Source organism: Scyliorhinus torazame, chromosome 6 (genome assembly GCF_047496885.1).
Source record: "Scyliorhinus torazame isolate Kashiwa2021f chromosome 6, sScyTor2.1, whole genome shotgun sequence".
Classification (NCBI taxonomy): domain Eukaryota; kingdom Metazoa; phylum Chordata; class Chondrichthyes; order Carcharhiniformes; family Scyliorhinidae; genus Scyliorhinus; species Scyliorhinus torazame.
In genome coordinates, this window is record NC_092712.1 from 130,301,088 (window position 1) to 130,315,575 (window position 14,488).

Consider the following 14,488-nt stretch of genomic DNA (forward strand, 5'->3'; position numbering starts at 1 on the left):
TATGTCCTATGTATTTTTTAATGTATGGAATGATCCATCTGGATGTACTCGGAACAATACTTTTCACTGTACCTCGGTACACTTAACAATAAACTAAATCCAAATCCAATTATTTTTTATTATTGTGATAAGAGAGAATATACTAACAGGTAAATAGCCAGGAGGTAAACCGTGTGACCAGCAGGCATTCAGAGAAAGGTTCAGTGTCGTGAGTAGCATGTACTATGAAGAAACTGCAATTGTACTTTACTGTTAACAATAGCTGTTGAATCCTTTTGGCAAATCTTTTGTTGAGCAATCCTGTACTACGCATTCAAATAAACCAAGTCTATGTATATCAGTCCTGCATTGAAAATGTACGCAAGCTTAGGTTAAATTAAAGCAATACAGTAAAGAAGCTGACATCTTGCTGTAGACACGTCCTAGAAGTTATCCCCAGGAGTTAGCAATATAAAGTCACCAAAAGCTTCTATTCCAAAGAGAGGTACAGCAGTTATATGATATTACTTCATCTCATCTGATTTTATCTGCAATCTCCTCAGCCCCAGTCCTCCAAGCTATTTTCATTCCTTGGATCATAGCCTCTTGCGCATCCCTGTTTTTAATTGCTTTACCATTGGTGGTTGTACCTTCACCTGCCAGGTCCCAAGCTCTGGAATTCCCTCCTGAAATTCTCTACCACCTTTTCCTCCTTTTAAACACTCTTTAAAACTCACGTCTTCGACTAATCTTTTGGTCATCTGCCCTATATCCTATTCACAGCTTTGTCATTTTGTTTCAAAGTGCCTTGGAATATTTTGGGTGCAATTCACCGGAAAAATTTCAAAGTCCGGTTTCAGATGCGTTTGGCGGGATGTTTCATGATGATTGCAATGCCGAGATTGAGACAGCTATTCAGCGGCACTTAGCCTTTTTTTGGGCCACTGGGTATTTCTCCCCGTCAAGGCCACACTTTTAAATTTTTCCGGCACTGGGGAACTGAATTTGCCAGCAGGACCAGATCCTCACAGATCGGGCAACATTTTGAAAGGCTACCCCAATCTCTACACCCCACCCCAACCCTTCTGTGGCCTTGTTCCCTTTTATGGGCATGAACCCCCAGGCCCTAACCATTGGTGGTGCCAACCTGACACCCAGGCACCTTGGCACTGCCAGCCTGACACTGGCGATGCCCGGGTGGCACTGTCAAGGTGCCCAGGTAATACTGCCCCGGTGTCAGGGGGAGTGCCTTGTCCCGAGATCCACCCCCAACGTGCCATCCCGCCTGGTTTCGCTTGTGGAAACCAGTGCTCATCGTTGCCCGGTTGAGGCCTCGCAGACATGGCTGTTGACTCCCGGGCGTCAAGTGAATGTGGTGTTGGGGCAGTTAAATGAGCCTAAAGGTTTATTTGAATATCATTATCTGAATCACGCCCAGCGAGGGGGTGATCCAGATTATGCCAGACGTAGTGAGTCGGGTGACTTGCGATCAGCCCAACGCGAGTCCATATTTGGAGCTCTCCCAAGTTCCATCTGTCGCACCTGACTCGGTCCCAGGCGCAATGCAGTGGCTGAATCGTGCCCTATATTATGATAAAGGTGTTGTATAAATAAGAGTTGTTGTTGATTAGCGCATAGACAGAATAATTCAAACACAATTAATCTTTTAGATGCATTGGTGCTGAGATTTTACCAGCCAAATATGCTTCTTGATTTTAAAGGTAGTACTGCTTTGTTGAATTAAATATTGGCTTCTTCCAAAGTTAAAACAAGAGATCACACTTTCTAAGTAAGTAATTCCAACGTAAGCAAAACTCCAGCGAAATAAGTAGAAATCAATGAACTAGGTCACAAAATGTATCTCCTTGAATAAGAAGCAGAGGTAATAGTTAAAGGATCGCCACCTGTGTTGTGATCGCTTCTTCATCGAGTAATATGCTAGAGATTTCTCTCTTTGCAAAAAGCACTAATTGTGCTGATGTGACAGTCACTTTGGTGTGAATGTTTTCTTTCTAAGGGTTCATTTTGTCTTTTCCTTCTTTAGCTTTGCACAGTATGAGGAAGCATGTTAGGTTGCTTAATGATAAAATGTGGATTTACTCATCCATTCAAAGTGACTTAAGGTTCATCTAGTGAGTTCCTTCATTCCTTCAGTTTTCTCTTAAATTCAATGCACCATTTTGTTTTGTAGGACTGTAACTGTATGCTTCCAAAAAAATGTCTTAGTTCCATCTTGCATCTAATCAAAAAATGAAGCTGTGTGTCAGAAGCGGTGCATTTATGTAATATTGATGGGAACAATATCTGATCAAGTGCTTATGTTTGTCAGAATGCTTTTAACTGGGCAACAATTATTTTCGATATCTTCCCTCTGGCTGGATTCCACACAGGCAATGATTTACTAAAGCAAAGCACTAGAAATCTGAAATCAAAACAGTAAATGCTGGAAATACTCAGCATGTCTGACAACATCTGTGGAAAGAGAACACTTAACCTTTCAGGTGTGTGACCGGCTGTCAGATTGACCCTAGTTTTTATGGATCTGAATCACATGGAGGGCATTCAACTTATCAATAGGACCACGTGGAGACAAACATTTTCATTTTAATTGCTTATGCTGTATCTTTTCTTCAGCTTAGTAGGACATAATTTTGTAAGTGAGTAATGATTTGAAAGAATGTGTTTCTTCCCACCTTGGGCCATTTTATTATGTTATAGGTTTTTTTTGTCGCCATAGTCCCATAGGCTGCTTTCCCCTTTGAAGGGGAGAATTGACTAGTGGTGATTTAACCCGAGGAACACCACAGATGAGGTAAGGTTGAGAAGGGGGTGCCTTGGGCAGCATGTGTGCAGTGATTAGCACTGGGACTGCGACACTGAGGACCCGGCCCTGGGTCACTATCCGTGTGGAGTACATTCTCCCCATGTCTGCGTGGGTTTCACCCCCATAACCCAAAGATGTGCAGGTTAGGTGGATTGGTCATGCTAAATTGTCCCTTAATTGGAAAAAAATTAATTGGGTACTCAAAAGTTGTTTTTTTAAAAAAAAGAGACGCCTTCGTGAATAACCTTGACCAATACGGGAATTCAACCCACGGTGCTGGTCTTGCTCTGCATCATGAAACAGCCGTCCAGCCAACTGAGCTAAACCGGCTCCCAATAGATATGTTTTGGGTGGATGGTAACATCAGCTTGAATCCAATTCAGTCTTGAGATCCATGTTGAGAAGAGGTAAATATATACCACTTTATGGATGCTTATTCATTTTTCAGTGACCGCAAAATTCAGATACAGGTTGAGCTTGTGACATACAAGATGTATGTCCAAAAAGTTTACCGCCTTGTTTTGGAAAATCCCTAATTGCCCTTGGTGTCCAAAGGTTAGGTGGGGTTGTGGGGTTACAGGGATGGGTGGCGGAGTGGGCCTGGGTAGGGTGCTCTTTCAGAGGTTCGGTGCAGGCTCAATGGGCCGAATGACGTCCTTCTGCACTGTAGGTAGTCTATGATTTGTACCGTGACGTTTTTCATTCTTTGGAACTCCTACTCTGAAGAACTGTGGCTGCTTAGTTGATGAATATACTCAAAACTTTCCGGTAAAAGATTTTTGGGCATTGAGGGAATCGAACAAATTGGAGATTGGATGGGAAAGTGGAATGATGTAAAAGAGCGGCCATGATCATCTTGGATAGTTGAACAGACTTGTAGGCATGAAATGAAAATTGACACTGAGCCAAAGGAGGGGGATGATAGAACAGGTGACTAAACAATTGGTCTTCAAGGAGAGAGTGAGGTGAAAAGAATGAGGAGTCCAAGAAGGGAATTTCCAGAACTTGGAACCTAGACACTGAAGGCTCTGCTGGCAATGGGGGTGGTGTGTCAAGGGAGCAACACCACATTCTTGGAAGGTTGTAGGGCTGCAGGGGGTTACAGAAATAGAATCATAGAATATTCCTGCACAGAAAAGGCCTTTCGGCCCATTGCGTCTGCGTTGGTCAAAAACAACCACTCAAACATTCTAATCCCATTTTTCAGCACTTGGCCCAAAGCCTAGAATGCCCTGGGATCGCAAGTGCACATCTGAATACTAAATGTGGAGGCATTATGAAATCTCGGATCTGTTTTAATACAGGAGTCTACAGCTAATACCAGAATCACAATTAACATTTTTCTATGAACTTTTGTTTCTCAACAGAAAAAGAGCAACAATATTGTCAGGAATCCGACTGGACAATAAAATTGTATTAATAACTGGCGCGAACACTGGAATTGGCAAAGAGACGACAAGAGACCTGGCAAGAAGAGGTAGCTTAACTTGTTTATAGTTTAATGCCTTGACATTTGCTGATGGTGGTCGTGATTTTATGAATTGAATTTTCTGGGATTTAATGGAGCATTTGCCAGCTATTCCTTTTTATTATTGATAGCAAACGTTTTGTCACTGAAGTGTGACATTAGTAAAGTCATCTGAGATAATACTAAATTTGGTGATGTTGGGAATAAATTCCCTCACTAACTTGATGTTTCAATCTGTCTTAAGATGGAAAAAGTACAGTTGGGTGGAACAGGGAAAGTCCTCAATACCTGTGCCCCGCAAGGCTGCGTGCTTATCCCCCACTATACTCCCTATACACATGACCGTGTGGCAAAACTCGGCTCCAACTCCATCCATGATGACACGACCGTAGTGGGCCGGATCTCAAACAACGATGAGTAAGAGGACGGGAGGGAGATTAAGAACTTAGTGACATGGTGCAACGACAACAATCTCTCCTTCAATGTCAACAAAACAAAGGAGCTGGTCATCGACTTCAGGCAGCGAAGTGTCATCCATGGCCCTGTCTGTATCGATGGGGCAGTGGTGGAGATGGTTAACAGCTTCAAATTCCTAAGGATAAACATCACCAACAATCTGTCCTGGTCCACCTATGTCAACGCTACGACCAAGAAAGCAAACAGCGCCTATCCTTCCTCAGGAAATTAAGGACATTCAGGCATGTCCACAATGATTCTTACCAATTTCTGTACATGTACCATAGAAAGTGTCCCACCTGGCTGCTTCACAGCCTGGAATGACAACTGCTTGGCCCAAGACCGTAAGACACTACAGAGAGTCGTGAACACAGCCCAGTCCTTCACTAGAACCCGTCTCCCACCCATTGACTCTGTCTATACATCCCATCGCCTTGGGAAAGATGGTAGCATAATCAAAGACCCCTCCCACCCGGCCTATTCTCTCTTCCATCAGGCACAAGATACAAAAGTATGAGAACCCGCATCAACAGATTCAAAAACGGCTTCTTCCCCGCTGATACCAGACTCCTGAATGGCCCTCTTCACGTCTGAACTGATCTTATGGATTGAACTGATCTTTCTATGCATCTTCCTTACAAATCATAGAATTTACAGTGCAGAAGGAGGCATTTGACCCATCGAGTCTGCACCGGCCCTTGGAAAGAGAACCCTATCCAAGCCCATACCTCCACCCTATCCCCGTAACCCCAACTAACCTGTTTTTGGACACTAAGGGCAATTTAGTATAGCTAATCCACCTAACTTGCACACCTTTGGACTGTGGGAGGAAACCGGAGCATCCAGAGGAAACCCACGCAGACACTGGGAGAATGTGCAGACTCCGCACAGTCAGTGTCCCAAGCCAGGAATGGAACCTGGGACCCTGGAGCTGTGAAGCAACTGTGCTAACCACTGTGCTACCATGCTGCCCGAGTAGTTGTAGCACTGTATACCGTATACTTCACTCAATCTTTATGTATCCACGGGTATTTATCATATGATCTATGTTTTTGTGATGGAACTATCTGCCTGGAATATACTTTTCACTTTCCCTCGGTACATGCGACAATAGATGTAAATCTATATCAGACCCGCAATACAACAACTTCATTTCTGTAGTGACCTAGAAAATATTTGTGGAATCTGTAATTTATTTTTTAAATGATTGAAAATGATGGTTTGAATCACAAACAAAATTTAAAATATGTCGGCTATACGGCAGACAAAAGCAAAGAGGAAAGAGAAGAGCTGGATTCTTGAGTAGTCGGAAAACACATTTAGAATTGGTGCTGCTGTTTCTTTAGTTTCTAAGTGATTGAATGGCTAGAATCAACTATACCATGTGACCGACAGAATCTGTAAAATTGAGAAAGTTGCAGAAGTTAAGTGTGTCATTGTGTAGGAAATTGCACAAGAAGAGTTGACTGTTCACACAGGAACTGCTGGCTGCGTAGCGTCACTATGTCCTTGAAGGAAAGGGGCTTAAGGAATTTGGCTTAAGAAAGATCTGAGCTTGGAAACGGTGAGGTTAAAATAGGAGCCATACAGGCAGCGTGGACTGCCTAGTAACTCCAAAGATACATCTTTCAATTTGTTATTAGATTTATAATTATAGTTTGCATTGACCATGTCAGTTTATGATTAATTGTGATTTCTATTGAAGTAAAAGTTAGCAAAAATGAAATCTTATCCAGTCATTTTTTTCTTTTGGGGGGTTATTCAGTAAATGTGGTTCTTTTGGTGGAGGAATTCCCATGGGAATTGTAACAATACCATATCTAATGTAAAATAGCATCTCGAAAGAGCGCTTCTCATAAGTGTAATGAGACAAAAATCAGTCCTAGGATGAAGATATTTGGAGGGGAATCACTGAAGCATCGGTGAGAGACGTGGGTATTAAGAAAGCGCCCTCTGAAGGAGAAAATAAAATAAAGATGTAATATCCCTCACGGAACCTACGGGGTGGGAATACTTGTCTTCCCTGGGCTCCTTGCGAAGTACGAGCTCCCCCACTAGGGGCGGTGTATCTCATTTAACCCATGTGAATAAGGTCAGTAAGGCACTGACTTCAGAAGGAGCCTGGCGGGATCTACTGGGAAATGCACATCGTTCATATAAATAAAACTTTGTTTCTTATTTTACTCGGTTACTTGGTGTGGACTCCCATGTCCTTATTAAACAGGCGACAAGCAGTAAACTGGTTTGCTGTTGACACTGCAACCCACTCAGCTGAGCCACCTCCCTGATTTTCTGGACCCAGGTTTGGATTTCTTTGATTCATCATGCCTCTGTTTGGGTGGTTAGATACATTTGGCGCCGGTGTTGAAGACTGGAACCAATATGCTGAACAAATGCGTTATTTCTTCCGGGCCAACAATTTCACCAAGAACCAGCCCAGATGGTCATCATATTGACGGCCTGTGGACTGCATACATTTAAATGCTACCGAGACGTGTGACGTCACCAGTCCCAGCTAAAGATGATTCTGGCTAACGTGCGGATGCTGGTCTAGGCGAACCCGCAGGCAGCAAAGAGGGTCAGAACTCCAGGTGCCCTGGTCGAGGTAGGCATCAGCACTGGTGCCAGGTCTTGCATCTGGATGACCCAGAAGAGGCAGAGGATGAGGCTGAGATGCAGTTGAACTGTTTGGTAGTGCCCCATGTGGCCCCTATTCTTCTATTACAAGTGAATGGTCATATGCTCCAAATGGAGCTAGATGTGGGAGCAGCCATTTCTGTTGCGGCACAGAGCACTTGTGATCTTGGCAAAAAAGGAGTGCTTACTTTGGCCGGGATTCTCCAGAAACATGGCGAAGTGTTGACGCCGGCTAAAAACATTGTAGAGTTTCACGCCGGCGTCAACGGACCTCTTAGCCCAGCGATTCTGAAGCCCACAGGGGCACAGCATGGCGCCGGAGTGCTCCACGCTACTCCAGCTGCCATATGCGGCCTTACACTGCTGGCCGCTGGTCCGCTCCGGCGCGCGCATCATGATGGAGCCACATAGTGGGCTGGCGCGGAAGAATCGCCGTCAGTCGTGCACGCGGTCGACATGGCGCCGGTCGGGGGGCCGTTGAAAGAGGCCCCCTCGGCGATTATCTGCGGTCGACCAGCCAAGTTCCCGGCGGCTTGATTCACGTCTGGTTCTATCCGGCAGGAGCTTAGCATTGTAGCTGTGGTGGCCGTCCTGGGGGGGGGGGAAATCACTCTCTTGGGGGGTGGGTGGGGGGGGGCTCCACGACGGCCAGGCCCATGATCGGCGGGCACGTGCAATCTGGAGGGGCCCTACCTTCTGCGCCGGCCCGCTGTGTGGCTCTGCCATGTTGCGCGCGCGACTGATGCCGATTCTCTGGTCACCGGAGAATAGCGTCCTGGCAGCGGACCCGATCGCGGCACTTGGGGCCTCATTCTCCGCCCCCGCGCCGATGTGCCATTTCGGCTAGGAGAATCCCAGTTTCTGACTTTGGTTGACACCGACTCATTTGGCATACAGGGGAATGACTAAATATTGTGGGGTCCACCCACACCCTTGTGGTTTATGGGTGCCAGTCAGTGCGCCTTCCCCTCATTGTTGCGCAAGGAACCGGCCCTAGCGGGTTGGGCCACGATTGGCTACACTGGCTGCATTTGGATCTCCAAGTGGGGTCTGACTGACTGTGTACGGACTGAGCAAATTCCTGGATGTTTTCCAGTCTGGTTTGGGTACCATTCAGGGGGCCGTGTCCAAAACTCAGGTGGACCCAGAAGCCCAGCCCCAAAATATTCATGCTCGCCTGGTTCCCTAAGCTATAGTGGAGAAGTTTGAGACTGAATTTCAGCGTTTAGGAAGTTTGGGCATCATTCGACCTGTGTGCTTTGCTGATTGTGTGACGCTGATGGTCCCCATAATGAAGCCAGATAAGACAGTCCACCTCTGCGGAGACTATAAATTGACAGTGAACACGGCTTTGAGATTGGACCTTAACCGCACATCGAGGATTTGTGTGCCAAATTGGCAAGTAGCTGTACATTCACTAAATTGGACTCTAGCAACGCTTATCTACAACTAGAGCTCAATAGATCCTCCCGGAAATACGTCACAATGAATATGCACAAGGGACTCTATGAACCCACAAGCCCCCCTATGGCGGATGAAGTAATTACCATCCTGAATTTTATGGACTCCTTACCCGTCTTTGCTTCGTGTGTTCGTGACTGGATGCAAACCGACTCTGTACTTGCCAATGTCCGACATCTGGTGCTATATGGTGGGCAGGAGTGACAGCCAGCAGGGGAGTTGAAGATTTTCTCCTCAAAATTGTTGCAGCTGACCATGGAAGATGGTATCCTCCTGTGGGACACGAGGGCTGTTGTCCCAGCAAAAGGCCAGGTAATAGTGTTGAAGAACCTTCACAATGGACATCCTGGATCTCCAAAATGAAGATGCTGGTGAGAAGTTGTGTCTGGTGGCCGGGTTTGGACATGGATATCGAGATGTTGGCCAAGCAGTGCTCCAACTGTCAGGAGCACCAGAAAGCTTTGCGTGGTGGCACCCTTTTATACCCTTGTGAGTGGCTGGGGTGCCCTTGGGCTCATGTACACGCCGATCTTGCCGGTCCATTCTCGGTTTCGATGTTTCTCATCCTGATGGATGCCCACTCAAAGTGGCTGGAGGTCCACAAAATGGCGTTGATCACTTCCCGGGCAACCATCAAGCGATTGCGCATTTCTTTTTCCACACACCGAATCTCTGATGTGCTCATGACCGATAAGGGGGCCTCCTTTTTAAGAGTGAAGAATTTGCCGCTTTTCCGAAAAGCAATGGGATTCGCCGTGTCCGCAGCACCCAATGCCATCCAGCATTGAATAGTTCAGCAGCGAGGACTGTACAGAGAGTTAAACGGGGACTCGAGAAACAGATGGCTGGCTCGATGGATACGATACTGGCGAGATTTTAATTCTCGTACAGGAGCACGCTGTAACTGGGCTAGCCCTTGCTGAGATGTTAAGAGTTCGTAATCTTTGTGGACAATGGAGTTTGATTCTACAGTACATTGGTACAAAGCTGCACCGTAATCCAGATTTGCAAGGCGTTGGCCAGTTCGACGTTGACCTCTTCGATGCTTCGTGTCTGACGACATGGTGTTCATTCATAATTTCAATAACCGTGCTTGCAGGCTCTCTGGGATTGTCGTCCGTCAAACAGAACCAGTCTCTTACCAAGTTCGGGTCTGGGGCAAATAATGAGACGGCACCTGAATCACATTCGCTCATGGAGGTTGCTCCCTCAAAGTACCCCTGAAGAAACCTGTCCTAGATCCTCCAGCTCCATTGCCGAACCTGCCTGCTGTGAAACCTCTGGGGTGAAATTCTCCCAAAACGGCGCGATGTCCGCCGACTTGCGCCCAAAACGGCGCCAATCAGACGGGCATCGTGCCGCCCCAAAGGTGCGGAATGCTCCGCATCTTTGGGGGCCGAGCCCCAACATTGAGGGGCTAGGCCGACGCCGGAGGAATTTCCGCCCTGCCAGCTGGCAGAAACGGCCTTTGTTGCCCCGCCAGCTGGCGCGGAAATGACATCCCCGGGCGGTGCATGCGCGGGAGCTTCAGCGGCCGCTGACAGTTTCCCACACATGCGCAGTGGAGGGAGTCTCTTCCGCCTCCGCCATGGTGGAGACCGTGGCGGAGGCGGAAGGGAAAGAGTGCCCCCACGGTACAGGCCTGGCCACCGTGGGGCACCCCTCGGGGCCAGATCGCCCCGCGACCCCCCCCCCCCCCCCCCCCCCCCCCCCCCCCCCCCCAGGACCCCGGAGCCCGCCCACGCCTCCTTGTCCCGCCATTCAAAAGGTGGTTTAATCCACGCCGGCGGGACAGGCAATTTATCAGCGGGACTTCAGCCCATCTGGGCCGGAGAATCGAGTGGGGGGGCCCGCCAACCGGCGCGGCCCGATTCCCGCCCCCGCCGAATATCCGGTGCCGGAGACTTTGGCAACCGGCAGGGGCGGGATTCACGGCAGCCCCCCGGCGATTCTCCAACCCGGCGGGGGGTCGGAGAATGACGCCCCAGGTCTTTCTCGACAATGACATGCCCGACATTGTGTCTTCCGATTCTGAAATGGAGACGCAGACCTCTGAGATCGTCGGCTACAATGTTCCTGTGCAGACGACGTTCACCAGCGATGGATCCAATGCATCAGCTCCATGATGACTTGCTGGAGCCAAAGGAATCCGTCCTCTGCCTGCTGCTCCTCCTCTGCCTCATTGCATGTCGAGGGGGTCTTCAGACGAACCTACGGTGTGGGAATGCTCGTCTTCCCCGTGCTCCTTGCGAGTAATGAGCTCCCTCGCTCGGTGTGGGATATCTCGATTAACCAATATATAAAAGGTCGGTCAATAAGACACCAACCTCCGAAGGACTCCAGCAGGGATCTAACTGGTAGTGTACATATCATATGTGTAAATAAAACTTTGTTTCTTATTTTACTCGGTGTGGATTCCCCGTGTCCTTAAGAAAGGCTTGACTTTATAAGAGTATCTTCACGGCTATAGTCCATCTGATATCTGGGGTTTATAGAGGAAATAACACACCCTGCTTTCAGTTTTCCAAGTGTTCCACTAGAGGAAAATTTTGCTTCATTCACTGCTCTGTCGGACAAGGAAAGGCAATCGAGGGGTGAAGGCAGTGGTGGAGTGATGAGAGCATGGTGTTCTCAGTCTTTATGGAATCTGATCCCATGTATTCCAATTATGTCGCCATTATAGGACATCATGGGGGCCAAAGGGATAAGATAAGTAACAGAAATTTGATTGAAATAGATTGCTTCAGCTGAACAATGATGGATAGGTGTTCTGACCAGGCACTTGAATGTTAATGACTCACATACAGCTGTCATTTGTGGACTAATGCACAGTTTTCCATGCTCTTGAGTGGGTTGATGTTTTGGTTTAACACAAAATGTACAAGTGAAAGGTGCCAGTGTCTAAATTCATGTTCCGAAGAAACATACACCACTTAGCAGCCACCACAGTGATTGAAGATGTGAGACAAACAACTGATGACTTCACTTTTAACACTGCACTCTGAAGTGCTGCTGCTGTGTTCAGTACAATGTGCATTGCCTTGTCCCAGGTGTTGTGCTGGCTTCTCAGTTCATTTATTCTTTACACATTTGATAATTGGATGTACATATGCTACTGTACAGAATAGGAAGTGCGCGCAAGTTTTTGTTTTAGTCTGAATATTGCTTGTAAGCACTGAAACATTTACTACTTGGCTAAACCATCACCTTCCACATATTGTTGTGCTAGGAACTGGTTGCAGCCGAACCAATTCAATTCTCAAAATCAAAGAGTAGGGCTTCTCTGACTCAGGTCTTCAAAGTTTACAGAACATGAGGGAAAAAAAGTTTGCAGAACATTTAAAAAATCCAACTTTCATTTTGTTTCCACGTTTCCCAACCACTAGTTGAATTTTCTCTCACTGGTAGCGAGCTTGATGTACTTGAAACTTGCCACCTTTCCGCCTTCACCAGAATTACTTTCTGGGCGGGAAGGCCCCATAGATAAACTGCCAGCCCTGCTGCCAATTGAGGTTCTTATGTAGCCAATTAATGACCACAATGCCTCATTTCACCACCAGATGAACGCAGCTGTTGGACGGCATGTCGTCATCATAATAATGATCTTTATTAGTGTCACACGTAGGTTTACATTAACACTGCAATGAAGTTACTGTGAAAATCCCCTAGTCGCCCCATTCCAGCGCCTGTTTGGGTACACTGAGGGAGAATTCAGAATGTCCAATTCACCTAACAAGCATGTCTTCCGGGACTTGTGGGAGGAAACTGGAGCACCCGGAGGAAACCCACACAGACACGGGAGGATGTGCAGACTCCGCAGACAGTGACCTAAGCCGGGTATCGAACCTGGAATCCTGGCGCTGTGAAGCAACAGTGCTAACTGCTGTGCTACCGTGACGCCCAATGCAGCACGCATGGCAGTTGAACCTGTGCAGGGTGCTTGTCATGAGGGGAGGGGGCGCAGAATTTAGTGACCTGCTGAGAGCCAACCCCCCCCCCCCCCCCCCATCTCGTCGTCTCCTTGCCCTGCGAATCCACACCCCCAACCCTCACCGTTTTGTTCTTGTCGCCTGGGTCCTCCACAATCTTGGGAACTGTGCTTCTGGCAGCAGCTGTGGCCACCAGTGACACTGCTAAGCATAAGAGCTGACCGTTCAGTAGATGGGACCCCATGGTGGAGGGTCCTGAGTACAGGGGAAAACCTGCCATTGGTCCCATCATCGCCTGATTGATGTGAGTTTTGCGAGCCTTCCTTACAAAAGGCACCGCAGATCTCTCGCCTACTCATCATCTGACAGATTCCTCCCGTCAAGATGTCCCAGAGCACATTTGAAAGATACTGTTCCTTAGAATTCCTATATTGAAGACGGCCATTCGCCCCATCAAATCTGCAACTACTCTCTGAAAGAGCACTTTACCTAAGCCCACTCCTCACCTAACCTGCGCAGTTATGGACTCTGGGAGGAACAAGAGCACCCAGAGGAAATCCACACGGAGAATGTGCAAACTCCACACAGCCACCCTAGCCATGAATTGAACCCGAGTCTCTGGCGCTGTTAGGCAGCAGTGCTACCCACTGTGCAACCATGGGAAATGCAAGAACCAAATTGAATACCCCACAATCGCACCAATTGCAATGGGATTGCGACCAGATATTTAGTTGTAGTGATGTTGGCTAAGGAATAAATATCTCTCAGAACATTGGTAGAATTCATGTTCTTCTTTGAAAAGTGCCATGGGGTTTTTATTATAGATCGAGCTTGACAAAACACAATTTTCTTTACCCGTCAGTCTGGCCTCAATAAAAGTCGAGATGGATTTGCAGGTACAGCATTAGTTATTTTATTTGACTTGCAAGCCTGATTCATTTCACAGAGGCACAGGACACAGAACTAGTCTCCTAGACCCTTGGAAAACGAATGAAGAAGGCGACAAAGGGATTTCTGCAAATACATTCAAATGGCATCAGGTTTCACATACACGATTCCCATAGGTCATCCTATACCCCTCCTGACCTGGCCATACATCCTAATTGGCTCACTTCCAATGCCTTCCTCTGGCCCCCTATGACCCAGCATCCTTTTCTGGACACTCCACCCCCTTGCTTTGCCCTGCGTTCTGAAATCCTTTGTCTGTGAACTCACCAGAATGAGACTGGCCTATCTCTACATTACAGTAACTAATATCTCTAAAACAGTTATTTTATATCACATTGGTCAAGCTCCAGAGTGCAGATGGGGCCTTTGTTTACCGTCCCTTACAACAGTGCACCACGTCCTCAGAACTGCAGCGAAGCGCCAACTTAGGTGATGTAGTCTCTTGAATGGGATTTGCTCAGAGATGAAGTGCTATCACTCAGTCAAGGTTGACATCTCCTGAAATGGTGTGCTGCTATGAAATTCTGTGTTTGATTAAATCGCCAGCATTTTTTAAAAAAACTGTTCAAATTTTTTAAAGCCTGTTTATTTATGTTTTTCTTAAAACTGGTGATTGATGATCATGTAATTTTGGAATTTGTATTGAGTTAATGGCCTAGACCATATGGAGTAGTAGCTTAATGACCCTGTTTAAAACTGTAGCCGTACATTTTTATGCTGGAACTTGAGGACCTTCCTGACCCAACTCCAGCATGAATCCACTAACGAAGTGAGTGGGGAGTCCTG

General features: G+C 47.0%; 1 protein-coding gene across 1 annotated transcript in view; it reads left to right on the forward strand.

Annotated features, from left to right (window-relative positions):
- LOC140425024 (retinol dehydrogenase 12-like) overlaps positions 1–14,488 on the forward strand; it is a 47,466-nt gene that overhangs the window by 12,454 nt on the left and 20,524 nt on the right. Inside the window, exon 2 of the mRNA XM_072508803.1 lies at positions 4,171–4,280. Coding sequence (XP_072364904.1) covers positions 4,171–4,280 — 110 coding nt within the window. The remainder of the gene's footprint in view (positions 1–4,170; positions 4,281–14,488) is intronic.